This window comes from Callithrix jacchus, chromosome 18 (assembly GCF_049354715.1).
Source record: "Callithrix jacchus isolate 240 chromosome 18, calJac240_pri, whole genome shotgun sequence".
NCBI lineage: Eukaryota > Metazoa > Chordata > Mammalia > Primates > Cebidae > Callithrix > Callithrix jacchus.
Window position 1 is genome coordinate 47,671,870 of NC_133519.1, and position 20,123 is coordinate 47,691,992.

The window sequence follows — 20,123 nt, forward strand, 5'->3', positions numbered from 1 at the left end:
GAAATAAAATACAAAAAATGGAAAGATATTTTATTCCTGTGGATTGGAATAACTAATGTTAAAATGCCAATACTGCCCAAAGCAATTTACAGATTCAGCCCAATTCCCATCAAAACACCAGTGGTATTCTTCACAGAAATTGAAAAAAAAAAATCCTAAAATTTATATGAAACCACAAAACATACCCAAATAACTAAAGTAATCATGAGCAAAAAAGTACAAATCTAGAATCATCACACTAACTGACTTCAAAGTTTACCACTATGCTATAGCAATCAAACAGCACAGTACTGGGATAACGGCAGACACATAGACCAATGGAATAAAATAGAGAACCCAAACATAAATCCACACATCTACAGCCAACTCAGCTTTGCAAAGATTACACAAACATTGAGGACAAGAAAATCTTTTAAGTATTTAAATATTGCTGAAAAAACTGGATAATTTTATGCAGAAAAGACTAGACCCCTATCTCTCACCATACACAAAAATCAAATAAAAATAAATTATAGACCTAAATCCAAAACTTGAAACTATAAAATTAAAAGAAGAAATAATTTAGAAAACGCTATAGGACATTAGTTTCCACAAAATTTTTTGTGTGTATAAAACCTCAAAATTACAGGCAACTAGGACAAAAAATAGACAAACTGAATTATATCAAGCTAAAAAGCTTCTGTACAGTAAACAATCCACAAAGTAAGGAGATACCTACAGAGGGGGAGAAAATATTTGCAAACCATTCATCTGTCCATGTATTAATAACCAGAATATATAAGGAGCTCAAACAACTCAGTAACCAAAACAAAATACTAAAAACAAAAACTAATAATCCCATTAAAAACTGGGCAGAAGACCTGAATACACATTTCTCATAAGAAAGCATAAAGATTGCAAACAGAAATAGGAACAAATGCTCAACTTCACTAATTATCAGAGAAATGAAAATCCAAACTACAATGAGCTATCATCTCATCCAATTTAAAAAGGGTTGTTTCAAAAGACAGGCAATAACAGATGCTGGCCAGGATGCAAAGAAAGGGGAACACTTCTACACCGTTGGTGGGAAGATAAATCAGTAGAGCCACTAAGGAGAACTCTATGGAATTTGCTAAAAATCCTCAAGTAGAACTACCACATAATTCATCTCACTACTGAATATACATCCAAAATAAAGGAAATCAGTATACAGAATATTTATTTGCACTCCCTTATTTATTGCAGCACTATTTCCAATAACCAAAACATGGAATCAGTTTAACTGCCCATTAGTGGATGACTGGATTAAGAAAATACGGCACATGTACACAAGAGAATATTACTCAGCCACAAAATAGAATGAAATCTTGTCATTTGCAGGAACACAGATGGAACGAGAGGCCTTTATATTAAGTGAAATAAGTCAGTCACAGAAAGACAAGTGCTCCCACTCCTATGTGGATGCTAGTAAAAGCAGATGTCATGAAGATAGAGAGTAGAATAGTGGTTTCCAGAGGCCAGGAAGGGTAGTGGGCATTGGGAGAAAATGAAGGGGATAAAAGAATATAAATGTGTTTATTATATGTGCATAAAACTCGTAAAGATAATAAATATCACATGTATCTTTTAACTAAGTAAAAATAAGACAATACTAACACAATCCACAAAACACTACACAATTAAAATTAATGTAATATTATTATAAAAATAAGTAACGTGAAAATAAGCACTAATGAGAATCATACTGAAGAAGGTATAAAACGAATACTGTCTTCATTTTTTGCTGCACAAGAGAAACAGCAGTCACTAGAAAAGTAGAGAGAGACCTCAGAGGTATCAGACGATAAGTACTGAGAAAAGCAAAAAAATTATTTACTAAGTGACTAACACATCAATGTAGGAACTGGCTGAATTCTAATCCCAATAGTACATAGCAATACACAAAGCACCATTTAATAACCAGTAATAAAAGCAATGAAAATAATCCATTTGAAAGAACAACAAAAAAAAACTTTTCCAACTATGTAATCATTTCTTGCAAAAGGACAAATTAGCCATTTCAACATATTTTTTGTCAAAATTTAAAACTGTTTTATTAAAACGTATGTCTTACCTGATTCCTCAAAGTCACTGTTGTAGGCTTTCCAGGTTTCAGTTATTCGAAGAAGATTCTCTTCCATGGCTTGAATGTCCATGGAGGGGCAGTTGCATTCTGGAAATTTGGGACCACAGTGACACCAGCAGTCATTTTCCTTGCAGATAAACTCTCCTTCTGAATTGCAAGCAATGTAACTCAAAGCTGCTTGTACAAAACGTTCCTGAAGATAGTCTGGTAGAAGCACTTGAAGCCCTTGAAGAACAAACAAATCAAACAAGTTTACTTTTCTAATGAAAAAATTCAAATATGTATTTACAATATTCAATCAAAACAGTAAAAATTTTAGCATATTAAATTTTGAATTTTGTATTTTTAAACTATCAAAATAATATCTAAGTCTACATACTGCAAATATTTATAACTTTATCAATATATGCTGACTTCATAAATATGGACCTTCAGAAACAGAGATGATTAATCATGGAGATGATTAACAACTCAGATTATTTGATATAATTTATCATAATAACTGGTTATTTTTTATAGAACATAGAACCTATCTTTCCAAACCTTTGAAAATACACATATGCATTTATTTTCTGCCAGTTAATTTCAAGTAGTTTTCAATATTATCGTTTTGCTTGCAGACTACCAGCCCACATCAATGTAAATATCATATAACGAGTTGTGCCATTGGTAAAATACATATTGAATGTTGATGGTAAGGCTTATCACATGCCATTAATAACATATAATATATATAATACAAAGAGTGAATACTAAAAATGACTAAAGGATTAGAAGGACTGATTATTTTCTTGCCATGTATAGACAGCCCTAGTGATATAGCTCATTAGTTTCTAGAAACATGTTTAGTAAAGTTGCTATCTCTTTAAAAACTATGCAAATTACTGTAAAATTAATATTTGGAGTTTTCTCAGGGAGTAACATTTGTTATGATATTTCAAAAAATCATTTTGATTTCAGTATTTCTGGCTACTTAAGAAAACTTAAATACTAAATATTTTAAAAAATAAGTAGGTAAAAATAAATACAAAGCTAAGGAAAAATCTGGTAATAACAAACTGTTACTTTCCAAAAAATTAAATTTTTATAATTTTACATGTTTTCTGTCTAACAAAAACATCTACTTTGACCCTTGACTACTATCTTAGAGGTCTATTTAATAAAATTCTTAGCTTAACATTTAGAAAAAAATTTAATTTACAAATATCTTGACAAATTGAAAATTTCCTTTGCAAATTGTTGGAAAAAACACTCTTAGGACATATATTCAATTTTCTATTAATTTTCATTTCACCTAGAATAAATATTTATTGACTATTCTAATTTTAAAGAAAATTGCTATGTAAGATACAAATATGAAGGTGACTGAGAAATATATTTGTCACAGAGTTATTTGCAGTATATTTAGGAAAAATAAAAGATGCAACTGCATAAGATACATGTGATTCAATAAATATAATCAATTGGCTAAGCAATTAGGGTCACAAAAATAAGAAAATATCTGTACATCTGTATGTATAGTCTGTGTACAGATAGACGTTTATGTGAATTATGAGTTTCTTAGTAATGACCTTCTTTTTCATAACTCTACTCTTCCAGTAGAAAAAGAATCATTCCTGAAATTACACACACACACACACACACACTCACACACGTTTCCTCCTTCAAGTCATTATTTCATTCTACTACCCCTAAATATTTGTATTCAAATATATTTTTATTCATCAATGCCTTTTCTCAATCCTAGTCATACTTATCTTCTATAAAAGCAAGTATCTGGAAATGCATATATGTATACATATATTTCCTGAAAATCTAAATAATTATACAAAAGAGAAATGTTCCATATATAGCATAAATTATGCTATATATAAAATTTCTTGATAATAAAAATTTTAAAAAATATTTCTGACATAAATTATTATACCTACTGTATGTAATATGAAATTTAATAGAAGTACACTGATAAGTATGGAGAAATTTTTTTGAAGCAAATACCATCAGCTTCTTGAAAACACATGGCTTGAATGACTGAGTAGGACTTTTGTTGATTAGTTTATGCATGTTTTTTTCGCTAGAGTGACATTTCCTTCAGCATAAATTATTATCCATCTTCATTTATATAGATATATATGTAAGTACTAGAAAATGTCTTCCAATAAATTAGAAAATATGAAAAAAAATAGTTTCATGAAGCAGTATTATTCAATTTTTGCTATAAACCAAAAACAATTACGACCTATCATTAAAAATTACATTTAGTCACCCATCTGAAAATAGTTTAGTCCTGTGTCAAATGTATTGAAATAAAATATTAGAAACCAACTGATATGGAAAAGTGTTTGTAATTCAGTCCTACAAATCAATCATTTTCTTAAGGTCTTTGAATTTTACCAAAAAATTACTACCAAGACTTAATAAATAACTTTTCATTATTACAGTTATACTTTCACTCAGAGGCACCTTGTTTGATATGTTATGCTCATAAGAAGTTAAAGAAATTTGAAACATTATTATTTCAATATGTGTTTGCCAATAACTTCTTATAAAAACTTTTTATTACCTACCTTAAATATACTTTCATCAATAACTTAAGAGTTGTAGCTAGGGCTCTTTTAATTTTTGAAAAATGTCTGCTCTGTAATAGTCTCAGGAAAACCAGATCTAAGAGTCCTTCTTTTATATCTCTCATTTTTAAAGATACTAATTCCTATACTCATGGTTAAGTCGTAGCGTTTTGTTCTGAATTGGTCGTCTAATCCAGTTGACTCCAACAATTACTGATGCATGATTTGTTTGCTTAGATTCAATTCCACTTCAGGAACACTTCTTTTTCTACTGGAAGAGTGGAGTTTCAGAAGAAGGTCTTTACCGAAAAATTGTCATAATTTCAGAATTCTCTTAAGAATGTACCTGAATTCAGAATATTCCAAAATGGGTCAAACACTCTGATTCTAAAACTTCACCTGGTACTTAGAAACAAAACACAAAACATAAGCAACTATCTATATTTAATTATCTATCATCTATATCTCTATCCATCGATTCATTGGACCAAATATCTAACTAGCTAACTATGAAAGACATGAAGATCTCTGTTGATACCTTAATAAAAGATTCTTCAGTGATACTGCTATTGGCAATAGCCACATACGGTGACCCAGAAGTATTTATATCCTTCAAAGGAAGGCACCATGGTAACATTGATCCAGAATTGATAAATAGTTCACATTACTTTTTAAGGTAAGGTTGAAAAGGTGAACCAACATTATATTTGGATTGTAAATACCAATTAAATTTTAAAAAAGAGTGCATGAAATATCGAGGGTCTTGAAATTGACTTCCTAATATTATTTTCAGAAAGGACTTTATGCTCATCAGTGCATAAAGTTGTAATAGACAATTAAAAATATAGAACTGGAAAATGAAAAAAAGAGAAAGAGATGGAGGTTCCTGAGTTACTCGCATTAGTTGAAGAGCATAGAAATAATTATACAAAAGAGAAATGTTCCATCATTTATTCCATGTGTTAATTATTTTTCCAGACAGATAAAGAACTGAGGTTTCTAAAAATAATTTACTATTTTGAAAACTGAACACAGCAATTTAGACAAAAATCAAGATATCTAATATTATTTTTATATTATTTTTATTCTACATAATAAACTGAAATAGTCATACTAATTGGTATAAACATCTATTATCAGTTTTATCATAATTCATAATCTGATGGAAAGTTAATCCTTATATTAAAAAGGAGTAAGCTGTAGAGAATTGCAAGAAATACTGGTGGACCACATTTTTCTTTAGAGAAAATATTTTAATAAATGTAAATCTATAATTGATATGGATAAATTGAGTAACATTTAAACTGTTAAAATATTTAAGAACTTTGTACTTTCAATACAACTAAAAATAAATGGCATTCATTCACTATGTAGGATAAATTTAAACAATTCAATGCTGTTACATTTTTCTTTGAATTAATTAATTCATTCATTCATTAGTTAATTATTTATTTTTTAGAGACAGGGTCTCACTGTCACCCAGGCTGGAGTGACATGATGTGCAGTGTCTGGACAGTGATGTCCAGGCTGGAGTGACAGTGAAGTGCAGTGGTGTGGTCATAGCTCACTGCAACCTTGAACGCTTAGGTGCAGCAATCCTCCTGCCTCAGCCTCCTGAGTGGCTGGGACTGCGGGCCTGCAACACCAATGCCCAGCAAATATTTTTCCTTTTTGTATCTCACTATGTTGCCCAGGTTGTTCTTGAAGACCAAGCTTAAAAAATGAAAAAGAAATCACGACTGGATAATTGTCATCCAGGCTTATAAGACAATTAATGAAATTTCACCTACATACCTTGCAACTGAATCTTATTCTCAGGACTCTGAACCAGAACAGAACTGACAGAATCTAGGTTGTCATAGTTACTGCAGCCAAGAGGACCAGTCCGTGTTTCTGTTACCTGGCAAACAAAACATCAACTTTATTATCTAAATCAGACGTTACAATGTCCTTCTGTTTCAGTGTAGTTGTCACACACTAATATTATACATTTGACAGTAAATATCACTGAAAGGTCCAGGATCCCATACACACCAGCAATGCACACACCTAAACATAGTGGAGGGCAGTAACTCCCTTGAACTCATTTTCTTTCCTTTGGTTGGACATAAATATTCTAGGAAAATAATGCATGCCATCTTTTTTCAAAAGCATAACTCATAAAGTCACTGATTTCACCCAAGATATAACAAAGGACCTCTCTTTATGGAAGAGAGTGAGTTCTGACTTTTACGAGAATTGTTTGTGTTTGTTTTCACTCAATAAATCAGAGCCATCTGTCAGGCTACTCTCAAAACTGACTTTATTATTTTATTTTTCTCAAAAGTCTATAATTTTTCCTGTTTTTATGTTGGCAAGAAAGTCTAAACTCTCTGTCTGCCTTCTATCTGGCCTACTTCTTTCCAATACACCAGGTATCTCCCTGCTCAGCTTGACATTCTATGCCTTTGCTTATACAACATCCTACACTCCCACCCCACTCAGATTAGAAACCTCTCCTTTACAACTTTGACTAATCAGTTTTATCTGTCCTCAAAATTAGAACAAAGTATAAACATTTTGTAATGTTCACACATTTACATGAATATTCCTTGATGATTTCTGCCTGTGTTATTTACCATTTCTATCCTATTTTGCTTTGCAGCACACAGATTTCGTACTTAAATATATAATCTCATGTATGGACTAACTTTTTCATGGATTTCTTGGGATGGAGACTAAATTTAATGAATTATATGATGCTGAAAATGCATCCTTAAGATTTAATCCTGAAGATTTAAAACTATTTAAAGCAGAGCAGTGTTGTCAGAATCTTTGTTTTTTTAATAAGATACTCTTTCTTAATAATCAGACTGTTCTTTGCAGAACACAATTTAGATCATTTCATTCCACTGTTTACAATAATTTAATGGTTTCCCATTCTTACCCAGGGTATGACTTAGAGCCTTTTATAAACCTAGGAAGATGCCATATTACCCAGTTCCCTGTCACCTCCCTAGATCCATCTCTTATCTTGTTTATTCTGCCTTGCTGTATCTCAAATATACTTGGCATTCTGATGCCTTGGGGTATTTGACTTGTTGTTCTACTATCTGGAAATTTCTTCCTCAAAATGTTTCCTAGCTAACCCTTCACTTCCTTCAAATTTTTGCTCAAATCTCATTCTCTTGGGACTCCTTGGACTAACCTATTGAAATGAACATCCCTACCTCTTAAAACAATTTTTTCCTCCTTACCTTGTTCTACCTTTTTCACAGTAGTTATGAGCTTCTAACATGCTGTATAAGTTACTCATTTGTTATGATTACTGTTGACACCTCTCACTAGCATAAGAGCTCCACAAGTGCAGGAGATTTTGTCTATTTTGTTCACTCACATATCCACAGAACATATCAAGTTCTTGCATCAGCCCAGGAGCATTGATGAAGAGAAAGAGGAGGAGGCAGCATAAGGAGAAACTTCCTAGCATGGAGCAGGAAAGACATTAAAGCCATTGTGGAGATGATGAAATCCTAACCAGTTACAATAAACTTTATCTGAAGAAGTTCATTTGTGAAAAACAAGACAAAACAAGGCCAGGAAATGGCAACATTATGAAACACTGAAAATGTTCATTGATAGAGAAAGGCCACTGAGGTTTCCAGCATTAGCGATAACATTAAAAATATGAAGCTAAGAAGCTCACTGTGAGTGCATGTTTAATTTGTGTCATGACAACTTTATTATATTTTTTCTAAATGATAAGTCCTTTATAGTAACCAAGATTGACTATGCATACATAGCAAGAGATGATAATGTGATTTATCATGGACAAAGCATTACTTTTTCCTTAACACCACAACTTTGAATTATTCTCCACTTACTATTCCCCACTGATGATACTGAATAGATCTCATTTTGTTTAGAGAAATAATTTATAGTGTTGATATGATAGATGATGTATGTATAATTAATATTTAAATATAAATTGGTAATAGCCTAAGGGCAAAGGGAAAAGCAAAAGCATTAAAGAGAATACTTAGGGTATAAGCTAATTTAAATTTTCATTTTATCCTATCATGTGGTCCTATTGACAACCAACATGTATCACACAAATATAAACACACACCCCTCCATGCCTTTTTTAGGAAGTTTTGTAGGTAAAATTGCCATTAAGCACATACTCATTGACATACGTGATCTTGGAAAAGGGAAGGCAAACTCCTGACACTTAACCCTTGAAAGAAGATAAATAATAATACCTCATTACAGAGAGTCTTACAGTCACCTACTCTGTTATTATAATTACATGTTGAAAAACTAAATAAGAGACATACATTTAGAGAATGTTTGAATATTTCTATCTTTGTATATTGCTTGACTTTCTCATCTTTCACAAAGACAGTAACCTCAGCATATCATATTTATATTTTTTCTCTATCCTTTACAACTGAATTCACTGGTTAAAGTCTGGTTTAATATAAATTTTGAAGCTCTAGCATGCTATATGAAATAAAGCTATTTTTCAATTCTTTCCACCTAAGGACTCTACAGGCTTTACTAATGTCAGCATTAGTAAATGTGTCCATAATTATTTTATTTTTTAAAATAATAAAGTGAATTAAATTGGAAAGAAAAAATAAAAGTCAACTTACTACAGAGATGATAACTGTGCCAAAACACAGAATAGCAGTTTACTTGTTTGTTCCAACCTATCATTCTTAATAATAAAAGGAACAAATTCCTATGCTGGAAATGTAAGCAATGAAATAAAGTACATAGCCAGAGGAACAACTGCCATTTTCTTCTACTTTACTATGTTTCCCCCATCCTTTTATCAGACATGAAAATGGTTGAGACTAGGAGCAACTGCTCTTCAAGACCATTCTTTATTGACAGCACCCAAGTATCATGGTCTTTACCTTTTCACAGTGTATATCTTATTACAGTAATTATTTTATTTATTTCCTAGTTACATTAGGTTATATCAGAGTAACTTGAAATAATTTTATCAGCCATCTATTATGAACATAAAACACTGGAATATTGGTAAGTACAATCGGCTTTTACAATAGAGTTATGCCCAAAGAGGCATAACCTAAGACTTTCCATCTGAAACCAATTTTCTCTTCCAGAGACCTACATCTCATCTAGATAACCACAAATAAATGTTAAAATTCAAGAGGAGATTTTGCTTATTCTATATTGTAGCAAGAAAACCACATCTGAAATGTCAGAAGTTGAAGTGGCAGAGTAGTGAAATTTGTTACTGGTACCTGCATCCTGAACTGCTATACCAGTTATTTCCTTTTACACATTTTGCCAATCTTTACCTTACATATACCCCATCATACAGTCCACTTCAGTTGTCACTCTCCTTTTCAAGAAATAAATGTTTCTATATTTTAATTATTCAAAACACTTTGGGTTGAGAAGGTAGAAACTATACTGCTGAACCTTACATATATATGGCTTGTATTGAATTTCTGATATCTTAAAATTTAAGAATTGATGCTATTTTTAGATAGAAATAAAGATATAATCTTACATAATTAGTTCAAAAAATTTATTCCCTGTACAATCTTTGTTTTTTAAAAATATCAATTAACATAGTTGCAATTTATATATGCAGCAAATGACTCATATCTAGAATATATAAATAAATTCTACAAACTAATAATATGGCAAGAGCAACACCGAAAAAAACATTTGACAAAAAATACATCTAAACATCCAGTAATTATGAAATAGCTTTCAACTTTATTGTCAAAGAGCTGGAAATTAAAACAGTGAGAAACTACTATCCATTCACCAGAAACTCTTGTAAGTATACAAACCCAGACAATGTTACATGGTGACAATAAAGTGGAGAAACTGGAATTCTCATATGCTGCGGGGAGTGTAAACTGGTACAATCACTTTAGAAAATTCTTTGAAAGTATGTACATAAGTAGACATAGGCACATTATACGAGCCAGATACACAGCCAACAAAAATGTGAACATGTGTGTGTACAAAAGGCATTTGCAAAGAGGTTCATTATCAACTATTCTTAGTAATCCCAAACAGAAAATATTACAGTGGTGCATTAGTCAATTTTTATTCTGCTATAAAGATGCTACCAGAGAATGGAGAACTTATAAAGGAAAGAAGTGTAATCGACTCACAGTTCCACATGGCTAGGGAGGCCTAAGACACATGGCGGAAGGGAGAAGGTGAAGGGAGCAAGGCACATCCTACATGGCAGCAGGTGAAAGAGAGTGAGGAAGTACCATTCTTTAAAACCATCAGCTCTCCTGAGAACTCACTATCATGAGAACAGTATAGGGGAAATTACCCCCATTATCCAATCACCTCCCACCAGGTCCATCTCGCAACACATGGGAATTCCAATTTAAGATGATATTTGGGTGAGGACACAGAACCAAATCATACCAAGTGGCAATCAGCAATAAAATGTGAAAGTATATAGAAGATTTGAATACTGTACTACAGTAAGAATAAATTTTTATATATTCTGTCCTCAAAATACAGAACAACATAAACAAATCTCACAAACATAATGTGGAATGACATTATAAAGTGTTCCAGTATTCTAACACTGTAAGTTTATTTTGCTAATTCTGAACTTCCATTAATATAAAACTCATTAATAGAAAAATTCTGAACTTCCATTAATATAAAAATATTAGGCAAAATAAATTTACATTGTTAGAATACAGAATGGAAGTTATCCTTTGGATATAGGAATGATGATAAAAGGGCATTAGGAGAAATGTTTTAGTAATGTCCTATTTTTTAATGCAGGCCATGATTGCTGAAATGTTTTCAAATTTCAACACTTTGTGTACTCTGTATAAATGTTATATGTAACTAACATTTGCTAATAGAAATTGGTTAATATTAGTTTTCCTTGTGAATTATATCAAGGAAGATACAACATCATCTAAATCTATATCTAAATATGTATAGATATCTAGACATCTATCTATTTACCTGTCTGTTTTTATCAATCATCCATGTGTATTTACTACAATCCAAGTTTGGATTTCCATACTTACATCCTTCATATATAAAATTATTCTAACATGATTTGGCAAAGAGAAAATGCTGAAATCTGACATTGTGAAAGATTATAAAAAACAAACTACTTTTTCAATTACTAATGTGAGTTTATTTTAAAATCCAAGACATCAATTCTTAATCATCTTAGAGTATGTCATATTGATTTTGTTTTATTTCAAGGCTATAATTACTATTCTATAATTGAAGATGTACAGATAATATATCAACTTTTGACTAGGTATTAACAGGTTAATATCAATATTTCATTTTTATTTTATAAGCAACCTCTATTCCAAACAATACATTTACCTCAAATGAAAAGAAATTGGCTTTTTTTTTGTAAGCTCACCTCTAAATAGCAATACAAAGAAGGTTAAATAAATAAGCAAGTTATTTTAAATACACAATTTTTCTTATGCTAATTATTTTGTGGGTTTCCTTTGCCTATGAAATACTTTTTTAAAAATTGTACTTTAGGTTCTGGGGTACGTGTGCAGAACATGAAGGATTGTTGCATAGGTATACACATTGCAATGTGGTTTGCTGCCTCCATCCCCTGTCACCTACATCCGGCATTTCTCCCCATGTTATCCCACCCTGAACTCCCCAACCCCCACTGTCACTCCCTTGGCACCCCTAAACAGACCCCAGTGTATGTTGCTCCCCTCCCTGTGTCAATGTGTTCTCAGTGTTCAACACTCACCTATGAGTGAGAACATGTGGGTTTGATTTTCTGCTCTTGTGTCAGTTTGCTGACAATGATGGTTACCAGATTCATCTGTCCCTACAAAGGACATAAACTCATCATTTTTTATGGCTGCACAGAATTCCATGGTGTATATGTGCCACATTTTCCTTGTGTAGTCTATTGTCAATGGGCATTTGGGTTGGTTCCAGGTCTTTGCTATTGTAAACAGTGCCACAATGAACATATGCTTGCATGTCTTTATAACAGAACGATTTATAGTCCTTTAGGTATACACCCAGTAATGGTATTGCTGGGTCAAATGGAATTTCTATTTTTAGGTCCTTGAGGAATCGCCACACTGTCTTCCGTAATGGTTGAACTAATTTACACTCCCACCAACAGTGTAAAAGTGTTCCTATTTCTCCACATCCTCTCCAGCATCTGTTGTCTCCAGATTTTTTAATGATCGCCATTCTAACTGGCATAAGGTGGTATCTCAGTGTAGTTTTGATTTGCATTTCTCTAATAATCAGTAATGATGAGCATTTTTTCATGTTTGTTCGCCTCATATATGTTTTCTTTTGAAAAGTGTACTTTGCCCACTTTTGGGTGTGTTTGTTTCTTTTCTTTTGTTTGTAAATCTGTTTTACTTCTTTGTAGATTCTGGATATTAGCCCTTTGTCAGATGGGTAGATTACAAAAATTTCTTCCCATTCTGTTGGTTGCCAGTTCACTCTAATGTTTGTTTCTTTTGCTGTACAGAAGCTCTGGAGTTTAATTAGGTCCCATTTGTCTATTTTGGCTTTTGTTGCCAATGCTTTTGGTGTTTTAGTCATGAAATCCTTGCCTATGCCTATGTCCTGAATGGTTTTGCCTAGGTTTTCTTCTAGGGTTTTTATGGTACTACGTCTTATGTTTAAGTCTTTAATCCATCTGGAGTTAGTTTTAGTGTAAAATGTCAGGAAGGGGTCCAGTTTCTGCTTTCTGCACACTGTTAGCCAGTTTTACCAACACCATTTTTTAAACAGGGACTCCTTTCCCCATTGCTCATTTTTGTCAGGTTTGTCAAAGATCAGATGGTTGTAGATGTGTGGCATTGCCCTCAAGGCCTCTGTTCTGTTCAATTGGTCTATATCTCTGTTTTGGAACCAGCACAAGGCTGTTTTGATTACTGTAGCTTTGTAGTATAGTTTGAAATCAGGTAGCATGATGCCTCCAGTTTTGTTCTTTTTGTTTAGGATTGTCTTGGCTATGTGGGCTCTCTTTTGGTTCCATATGAAGTTTAAGGTGGTCTTTTCCAGTTCTGTGAAGAAGGTCATTGGTAACTTGATGGGGATAGCACTGGATCTATAAATTACTTTGGGCAGTATGGCCATTTTCAAGATATTGATTCTTCCTAACCATGAGCATGGAGTGTTTCTCCATTTGTTTGTGTCTTCTCTTAGTTCCTTGAGCAGTGGTTTGTAGTTCTCCATGAAAAGGTCCTTTATATCCTTTGTTAGTTGTCTTCCTAGGTATTTTATTCTCTTTGTAGCAATTGTGAATGGGAGTTCACTCATGATTTGGCTGTTAGTCTGTTATTAGTGTATAGAAATGCTTGTAATTTCTGCTCATTGATTTTTGTATCCTGAGATTTTGCTGAAGTTGCTTATCAATTTAAGGAGATTTTGGGCTGAGATGATAGGGTCTTCTAAAAATATACAATCATGTTGCCTGCATATAGAGACAATTTAACTTCCTCTTTTCCTAAGTGAACACCCTTTATTTTTTTTTCTTGCCTAACTGCTCTGGCTATAACTTCCAATATTATATCGAATAGGAGTGGTGAGAGAGGGCATCCTTGTCTAGTGCTGGATTTCAAAGGGAATGCTTCCAGTTTCTGCCCATTCAGTATGATATCGGATATAGGTTTGTTGTAAATAGCTTTTATTATTTTGAAATATGTTCCTTTGATACCTAGTTTATTGAGAGTTTTTAGCAAAAAGGGCTGTTGAATTTTGTCAAATGCCTTCTCTGCATCTATTGAGATAATCATGTGGTTTTTGTCTTTGGTTCTGTTTATGTGGTGAATTACGTTTATAGAGTTGCATATGTTGAACCCGCCTCGCATCCCCTGGATGAAGCCAACTTGATCCTGATGGATAAGCTTTTTGATGTGCTGTTGCCATTGGTTTGCCAGTATTTTATTGAAGATTTTTGCATCTACGTTCATCATCGATATTTGCCTCAAGTTTTCTTTTCTTGTTGAGTCTCTGCTGGGTTTTATTATCAGGGTGATGTTGGTCTTATAAAATGATTTGGGAAGGATTCCCTCTTTTTGGATTATTTGGAATACTTTCAGAAGGAATGGTACCAGCTCCTCTTTGTACATATGGCAGAATTCTGCTGTGAACCCATCTGGACCTGGACTTTTTTTGGTTGGTAGGCTATTAATTGCTGCCTCAACTTCAGCTCTTGTTATTGGTCTGTTCAAGTTTCAACTTTTCTTGGTTTAGGCTTGTGAGGGTGCAAATGTCCAGAAATTTATCCATTTCTTCCAGGATTACTGGCTTATGTGCATAGAGTTGTTTGTAGTAATCTCCGATAGTAGTTTGTATTTCTGTGGAGTCAGTGGTGATGTCCCCTTTATTGTTTTTCATTGCATCTATTTGATTCTTCTCCCTTTTCTTTTTTATTAATCTGTCTAGCCATCTGTCTATTTTGTTGATCTGTTCAAAAAAAACGACTCCTGGATTTACTGATGTTTTGAAGGATTTTTGTGTGTCTCCCTCTGCTCTGATCTTAGTTATTTCTTGTTTTCTGCTAGCTTTTGAGTTTTTTGATCTTGCTCCTCTAGCTCTTTCAATTTTGATGACAGGGTGTTGATTTTAGATCTTTCCTTGCTTCTCTGGTGGGCATCTATTGCTATAAATTTCCCTCTAGACACTGCTTTAAATGTGTCCCAGAGATTCTGGTATGTTTTGTCTTCATTCTCATTGGTTTCAAAGAACATCTTTATTTCTGCCTTCATTTCATTGTTGATCCAGTGGACATTCAGAAGCCAGTGTTCAGTTTCCATGAAGTTGTGTGGTTCTCAGTTAGTTTCTTAATTCTGAGTTCCAATTTAATTGCACAGTGGTGTGAGAGACTGTTATGATTTCTGTTCTTTTGCATTTGCTGAGGAGTGATACACTTCCAGTTATTGGTCAATTTTAGAGTTGGTGCGATGCGGTGCTGAGAAGAATGAATGTTCTGTGGATTTGGGGTGGAGAGTTCTGTAGATGTCTCTTAGGTCCACCTGGTTCCAGATTTGAGTTCAAGTCCTGGATATCCTTGTTAATTTTCTGTCTTGTTGGTCTGTCTCATATTGACAGTGGAGTGTTAACATCTCCCACTATTATTGTGTGGGAGTCTAAGTCTCTTTGTAAGTCATTAAGAACTTGCTTTATGTACCTGGGTGCTTCTGTACTGGGTGTGTATATATTTAGGATCCTTAGTTCTTCTTGATGCATTGATCCTTTTATCATTATGTAATGCCCTTCTTTGTCTCTTTTGATCCTTGTTGGTTTAAAGCCATTTTATCAGAGCCTAGGATTGCAACTCCTGCTTTTTTTTTTTGCTCTCCATTTGCTTGATAAATCTTCCTCCATCCCTTTATTTTGAGCCTATGTGTGTCCTTGCATGTGAGGTGGGTTTCCAGAGCATAGCACACTGATGGGTTTTGACTTTTTATCCAATTTGCCAGTGTGTGTCTTTTGATTTGGGCATTTAGTCCATTTCCATTTAAGGTTAATATTGTTATGTGTGATTTGATCCTCCCATTTTGATGCTAGCTGGATGTTTTACCCATTAGTTGACACATTTTCTTCATTGTGTTGATAGTCTTTACCATTTGGTACATTTTTGGAGTGGCTGGTACTCATTGTTCCTTTCCTTGTTTATTGCTTCTTTCATGGGCTCTTGTACCAAAACCAGGAAAGGACTAATAACAACAACATACTAGAAATACTTTTTAGAGTATTTTAAAATGAATCATTATAATAAGACAAAATCTTGTTAAATTTATATAGTTTATATTCAAAACACAAATTCTAATGAATATAGGGGTATCAGAAAAAGACCCCATAAGTCTACTTACAAAAGTTTTTAAAGCAATGATGCATTAAACAAAAGCAAAAGCACTGTTTTCCCAGAGTTAAAAATTTGAGGACAAAAAATAAAAAGAATTAGGGTATTAAGACCCTCAAGGTATTCTCAAAAGTATATTGAATTTATTTTATTTTACCACAAAGTTCCATTATGTTTTATTATGCCAATCATAGTATTACAGGGCAATAATCTGTTTCCATTATCTCATTTAATTATTTAACTATAAACTCTCTAGTCATAATTACACACAGTACCTGACACATGGTAGAAATTAAAAATTTTTGGATTAGATTGGAGGACAAATATTTCATTTTTAGTTATAAATCTCTATTACAAAAGCAAATTTATTAAACTATTTTGAGACCCTCTTGAAGAAAATGCAGAAGTGCCAAATATTTAAATTTTAAAAGCTAACAGAAGTTCGAAATCATCTAGTCTCACCATCTCATTATACAAAAGAAGTACTGTGTCTGGAGCCAGGGATGTTATCAAGCTACTTCACCATCATGTAAATGAAATGAGAGCTAGAACTGGGACTTCGACCTCCTGATTCATAAATCAAATTCTTATTCTAAACATCACACTGGCTTTCCAAGCTTTATAGTTAACAAGTTTTTGGAAACTTTGCTTGGCTTAATCAGTGTAATCCATTCACTCTTTCTTTCTCTCTCTCTGGCAATAAAGTTACAGTAAAACACAATTTAATTGGTCTAAATTGATGTAGAAGTCAATTACAATGGTGTAGTATACTGGGCAACTCATGAACAATAAACATTGCTATGAATATACTGGTTACTGTAACTTTGATTGAAAGCCAAACAAATTAACTTTTATTCTAAGTATTAATTTATTCATGCTTTGAAATAGAACATCCTTCACATTCTTATATTACTTCACACTAGGGTTTTGAAGAGTAAAATCCAAGTGTTGATTAGTTTGTATTATTTCCTAAAACAATCTTTTCTGTTACCATACATATAAGATCTTTTACGATAATATATTGCTAAAGCTATTAATATAATAAAATCCTTTATAAAATGTTGGTAAAACTTAAAATATATATAACTTCATTTCTCAACTGAAAATAATGCCTTATAATATTTTTTCGAACATGAATATTGAGCTTAAAGGTAATTTTACCATTTAATGTTTTTCCTCTGATAGTCATTAAGTCTTATTTCAATATTCTATTAAGCATTTAATGTCAAACTGTAATTCAATGCAGTCCCAATCCTTTATCCTGTTGAAATATTTCTGGAGCTTGTTTTCTAATTAAAAAATGAATTTTCAAACATATCATTAATTATATGATGCATGTAAAAACAAAATGTTCATCTCAGAATAAACATTTCAGTAGCCAAGTATTTCTTAATTTTCTGTTTTAGCATTTACAATACAGTTTGTGGGAAAAGTGAAAATTCACATATAAAATGCTACATGTCCTCAAATAAAAGATTATATCAATGCAAAATTTTCTTGCATCTTGACACAATAATAAGCATTACACTTAGTGTGTTATACATCATTAATATAGTGACTTGAAGCATATTTAACATTGTCAACATTTTCTTGGGCCTTCTCCAAACACAGAGATACAGTTTAAAATAGTCTATGATACATTATCCACCCAGGATGATTCATAAGTTCACATAAAAAGCACAAACATGGATAAACACATTCAATGCAAGGGAGCTCATACAATTGTTGAATTAAGCCTGTATGCAAATTACTTGAAGCTGATAACTATATCCTCTAGTTCTATTTCTTATAATTTCAATAAGCCAAAATTTTTTTAAATATTAGAATTATTCATTTATAGAACTGCATTTTTAAAACATGGTGTTTGGGTTTTGTTTTTTTTTTGCCTTTCACAGGAGAAATACTGATACTTGAAACATGAGGATCAAAAGTATGAATATAAACAATATCATGTATACCCATAAAATATATGCAAAATAACTGTGAATTATAAAATTCAAACATAGGAAAAAAATGTAGAGCAAAATATATGTATTTGAGGAAGGCTACATGAGAGTAATACAAAAAACAAGGAACTTGATTTAGGAACGAAATTGAATATGTCTTTTCTAAGAGCAATTGCTTTCATGCAGTTTTCACTTGTGCTTGTCACCATGAGTCCAGGCATGACTACAATGACTGGCCTACTTCTTCCTACCCTGTAATTCATCCTCCATCAAAATAATACACAAGCATACCACTCACAAATATCCACAAGCAAACCTATCGAGAGAGACTATGCTAATCCTTTGAGTATACATTAAAACATAAAATTATACAATGGCAAGACAACAGTTTTCTCAGGTTCTTAAAGTGTTGATTTAGTGTGGCATGGAATAAGCAAAACTGGACACAATTTCAGTAGGACAAAGTTGCCAAATAACATCAGGACCCCTTTGTGCTTAAACCATGGTTGCCATGGAAATTAAATGTGTAGTACTTGTTTGGTCTTGGAGAGGCCAAACCTGAAAACTCACTCCTACAGATGATATTTTGATTTATTTTTTAAATAACACAAAGCTTAAAATTGCAGCAATTGTGAAAAAATATGTAGCCAAAAAAGCTTTCATTAGGTTCCTAACTACATGAATATACATTTAGAAAAACTGACATTTTTATAAAAACTACATTTTTGACCACTGTAACTGACGGTATTACATGAATGGTAACCTCGAACTTCATTACAGGAAATCTAAAGGGATGTGTTGTTTCTCTACAGTTGGCTAAGGAGTTTTCTGATGTTTTCAGTATTAATAATAAGAAAAGTAAAGCTTCACTGCCACAGCGGAGTTACAAACAATAGGTACAGTTTACAACCTGGCTCAGGGCTGGGGCATATCGTTTGCACTCTGGTGAGAGTTATTAGACAGCCATTGCAGTTGTTACAGCCACTGTCCGGCCTGAATGTCACTCTTCCCGGGCCAGAGAAGTGATATTTCAGGGAATTCAGGAGCCAGGGTGTTTTTCTGTATCTTTACATAAAAAAAAAGTGCAATCCAAAGCAACATTGATTACATGTATTTTACAAATGAAAGCTATCTGAGGAGGTAAAACATTAAAGATTGATTTTAGTTTTTAAACTTTATTGTTTGGTCTATGCATTTTAATCTCATTGCGTTTTATTTATTGAATCTACTTAAAATGATTACAAACTTTAAAACAGAATGGAAAAAGTTATGAATTTAAGTTCAAAATACAAATCGGTTCTCTGTGGTGCCCTTGCAAATCCTCATACAAAACTAAGGAGTATTGTATAATCATTTTCAACAATGACATTATGAGCAATTTTATAAAAATGAAAAGACAAAAGTAGGAGTTATTAAAAAAGCCAAATATACTGTAACTACATCACTGAGAAAACTGGATTAGAAGAGAACCTCTGCCCATACTGTCTCTACCTTCAAGATAGTGATCTCCAGTTGCAAAAGAAAATGCATAGGCTGCTCCCTTAGTTTTTCTTATCCCTCTCTCAGACCTTTTCTACATGCCCAGATCCAATCGCTCCAAGTTATTCTTCTACCTCGTTGTGCTCTCTCTTTCCCTTGCTGGGTTAGGCAAGAAAACAGTTATA

The 20,123-nt window shown here is 32.7% G+C and overlaps 2 protein-coding genes across 15 annotated transcripts in view; one reads left to right on the plus strand and one right to left on the minus strand.

The window, feature by feature from the left end:
- The window catches only part of BRINP3 (BMP/retinoic acid inducible neural specific 3), a 380,288-nt gene that overhangs the window by 137,612 nt on the left and 222,553 nt on the right, over positions 1 to 20,123 (minus strand). For all 11 annotated transcript variants that reach the window (XM_035279315.3, XM_002760271.7, XM_078355139.1 and 8 more), the window contains 2 exons: positions 6,469 to 6,574; positions 2,096 to 2,332 (listed from right to left, as the gene is read on the minus strand). In XM_035279315.3, coding sequence (XP_035135206.1) covers positions 2,096 to 2,332; positions 6,469 to 6,574 — 343 coding nt within the window. The remainder of the gene's footprint in view (positions 1 to 2,095; positions 2,333 to 6,468; positions 6,575 to 20,123) is intronic.
- LOC128930086 (uncharacterized) overlaps positions 1 to 20,123 on the plus strand; it is a 155,990-nt gene that overhangs the window by 120,874 nt on the left and 14,993 nt on the right. The window contains exon 1 of one of the 4 annotated variants that reach the window (XR_008477662.2): positions 4,014 to 5,350. The exons of the other annotated variants lie outside the window; for them this stretch is intronic. The gene's annotated coding sequence lies outside the window, so the exon portion shown is untranslated. Of the gene's footprint in view, positions 1 to 4,013; positions 5,351 to 20,123 lie in introns of those variants that run through there. 4 annotated transcript variants of the gene reach the window in all.